The sequence below is a fragment of the Belonocnema kinseyi genome, chromosome 7 (genome assembly GCF_010883055.1).
Source record: "Belonocnema kinseyi isolate 2016_QV_RU_SX_M_011 chromosome 7, B_treatae_v1, whole genome shotgun sequence".
Classification (NCBI taxonomy): domain Eukaryota; kingdom Metazoa; phylum Arthropoda; class Insecta; order Hymenoptera; family Cynipidae; genus Belonocnema; species Belonocnema kinseyi.
This window is the reverse complement of record NC_046663.1, coordinates 38,654,755-38,657,661: the sequence shown is the minus strand read 5'-3', so window position 1 is coordinate 38,657,661 and position 2,907 is coordinate 38,654,755. Positions and strand designations below refer to the sequence as shown.

The 2,907-nt window shown below is 27.8% G+C and overlaps 1 protein-coding gene across 1 annotated transcript in view; it reads right to left on the bottom strand.

Moving 5' to 3' along the window:
- LOC117176421 (period circadian protein-like) overlaps positions 1–2,907 on the bottom strand; it is a 47,797-nt gene that overhangs the window by 7,920 nt on the left and 36,970 nt on the right. Inside the window, exon 9 of the mRNA XM_033366660.1 lies at positions 802–1,054. Within this exon, the coding sequence (XP_033222551.1) occupies positions 802–1,054 (253 nt within the window). The remainder of the gene's footprint in view (positions 1–801; positions 1,055–2,907) is intronic.

The window sequence follows — 2,907 nt, the reverse complement described above, 5'->3', positions numbered from 1 at the left end:
GTGTTATATTATGTATCCATAATAGATTTATTTTCAGAATTAATACACCAGTTATAGGATTGGAAAATGATTTTAAATACAATTGAGTCTAATTATATTTCGAGAATTATTGATTGTCTTTTGTTTGCAATGAATTGAAGAAAACATACTTATATTTAGAAAATCATGGAGAAGCCATTTTGATTGAAACAATGTGAGGAGCTTATATAAAGTCCCGTGCTATTTTAATATAATAATAGATTTGATCAGAATTCAATAGGTGTAATAAATTTAGCATAATGATTTAAAAATAGGATTAATTAAAAAAATAAATACACATTTAAATTGCTTATTGAATTTAATTAATTAAATAAATCATCAATTTAACATTTAAAACACAATCGGTACAAATAGCGATTTAATCAGATTTCCGAGGATTTCACTGATTTTAAGGGATTTTAAAAGTTCTCAAGTTATTTCCGCAAATTTTTCAGGATTTCAGGAAATATCAGATTATGTAGAATTCCACGGATTTTTTTCGTGAAATAATTTTTTCTTGGTAATAGAATGACAGGTTTGGATTGACTAGTCTAAACCAAAGTGGTTATAAGTCTTTAACTATGAAAAAAAGGAATTTGTCTCTAGTTCTCCTAGGATTAGAACTTAAATCTACAGACTACCGGTCTAGACTGCTTGCATCAGACCGGCAATATATGGACCTGGGTTCAAATCCCAGCGGAACTACAGACCAGTCACTTTTTTTCACGGAACGCATCGCTATTCTGCGGAGAGTTTTCCACATAGAAAATAAAAATTACTAACCAGAGGAATTTTTCGAATTATTTTGTGGTTCAACTCCACTATTTGCATTAATGCTGTCCTCATCATTGCCATAATTAGCCGTAAGCACAAGATTGCTGCTGAAGAATCTATCCATATTGGCTTCGAAATTAAGCTGATTGTAACTAGGCACTGCTTCCGTTGATGAATTGCTGCTGCCTTCACGAGCGTGTTCACGTGAAATTTTTTTCGGCATTGCAATTGCATATTCCTGCAACAAGGGATTACGTGATCCCTTCACAAGTATATTGTAGCGAATTATAAAAAGACCAACATTTTCCTCTGCGAGTGTTTTTCAACTCTCAAATCTCCAATTTCAATTTTTTAAATTATTACTTCCTAGAACCTAGATGACAATCTATACACTTGCTAGATTTCCATCAACATAAATTAACAATTAAAAATATTATCACCAACTTTCCCATTGCTTATGGGTACTTGACTCTTTGTCTTCGTTAAGTTTGAAAAAATGTATTCGTTGACCTACATAATATAGAATATAGATGGTCGGCCCAGGGAATATTTCTAATTTACGAGTGGTGCATAACTTCGCTTTGAAAATAATCGCAAGCATTTACAGATTTTTAAATTGAAATAACGCCATTTTTACGGACTAAATGTTGAAAAATACTGAAAATATAATTCACTAAAATAGAGAAAAATACCAGAATTTCAAATTAGTGAAAATAATTAAACTATCCAAATTTTGTATGAACAAATTAGAAAATTTCAAAATAATGAAATATCCGAACTACGAAATTCGTAAATATAAATAAAAAATGTTGTTTGTAATTATTATTTATTTATTAAAAATACAATACTCCATTTTTTTACATTATTTTTCACGTGTTAAGTTTTTAAATTTATTGTTCGAATTTAACAAATATTTTATTATTGTAATTATTTGATTATATGTGTAACAAATGGATGACAAAAAAACCAAAAAATTAAATTCCCGATAGTTTGTATTTTTACCGAATTTGAAAATTCACGACAGAGAATTGCCATATTATAAATTATCAGAACTAAAAAATTCACGAATTTAAGCAATTCAAATGATTTTTTAAGAAAATATTTGATTATTGGATTTTCATTAATTGTTTAAATTAGGCAATTTTCTGTCGGGAATTTTCAAATTCGGTAATATTATAAGCTGACAGGAATTTTATTATTCGGGAATTTTCCAATTCGGAAGTTTTATTACTGGGAAATTGTATTATTCGCAAATTTTCCAATTCGGAATTATTAGTGTCGGAAATTTTATTTTTCGGGATTTTTTAGTTTTCAATTTTTGTTGGGAATTTTATTATTCGGGAATTTTTTAATTCGGTAATTTTATATTTTAGGAATTATATTATTCGACAATTTTCCAATTGAGAAATTTCATCATACGCAAATTTTATTATTCAGGAATTTTACAATGTCGGGAATTTCTTTCTCGAAATTTCTCAGCCCTCAGAAGAAAATCTCGTGGACTGTTCGTGGAATAGTCGGGAATTTTAAACAGCCCGGCATATTATTATTCGGGAATTTCCTAATTCGATAATATTATAAATTGTTCAGGAATTTTAATATTTGGAAATGTTATAATCCATGAATTTTATTATTCGGGAATTTATCAATTAGAAAATTTTATTATTCGGAAATTTTCTAATTCAGGAATTTTATTATTCGCTAATTGACCCATTCGAAAATTTTATTATTTGGTAATCTTCCAATTCGGGAATTTTAATCTTCGAAAAATTTATTTTTCGGGAATTTTCGAATTTGCAGTGTCGTGATTTTATTTTTCGGCATTTTTCAGTCGTCCTAATTATTGACCAATTTTGAATAATTCTATATTGATAATAATAATTCAATTCAACTTCTAATAAGCTTTACTTTTAATTTATACAATTTTGACCGATTTAAATTATTATTTCCTGAGTCGACCTGAAAGATCAACTTGAAAACAAATTTTCTGACTTGACTTAAATTTTGGTTTTGAAAAATATTTCAAAAATTGTTTCAAAAATATGATTAACATTAAAATTCAAATGTTATCCAAAGAATAGAAAATCCGGATAAAATTTTGAGGATAAAAAAACG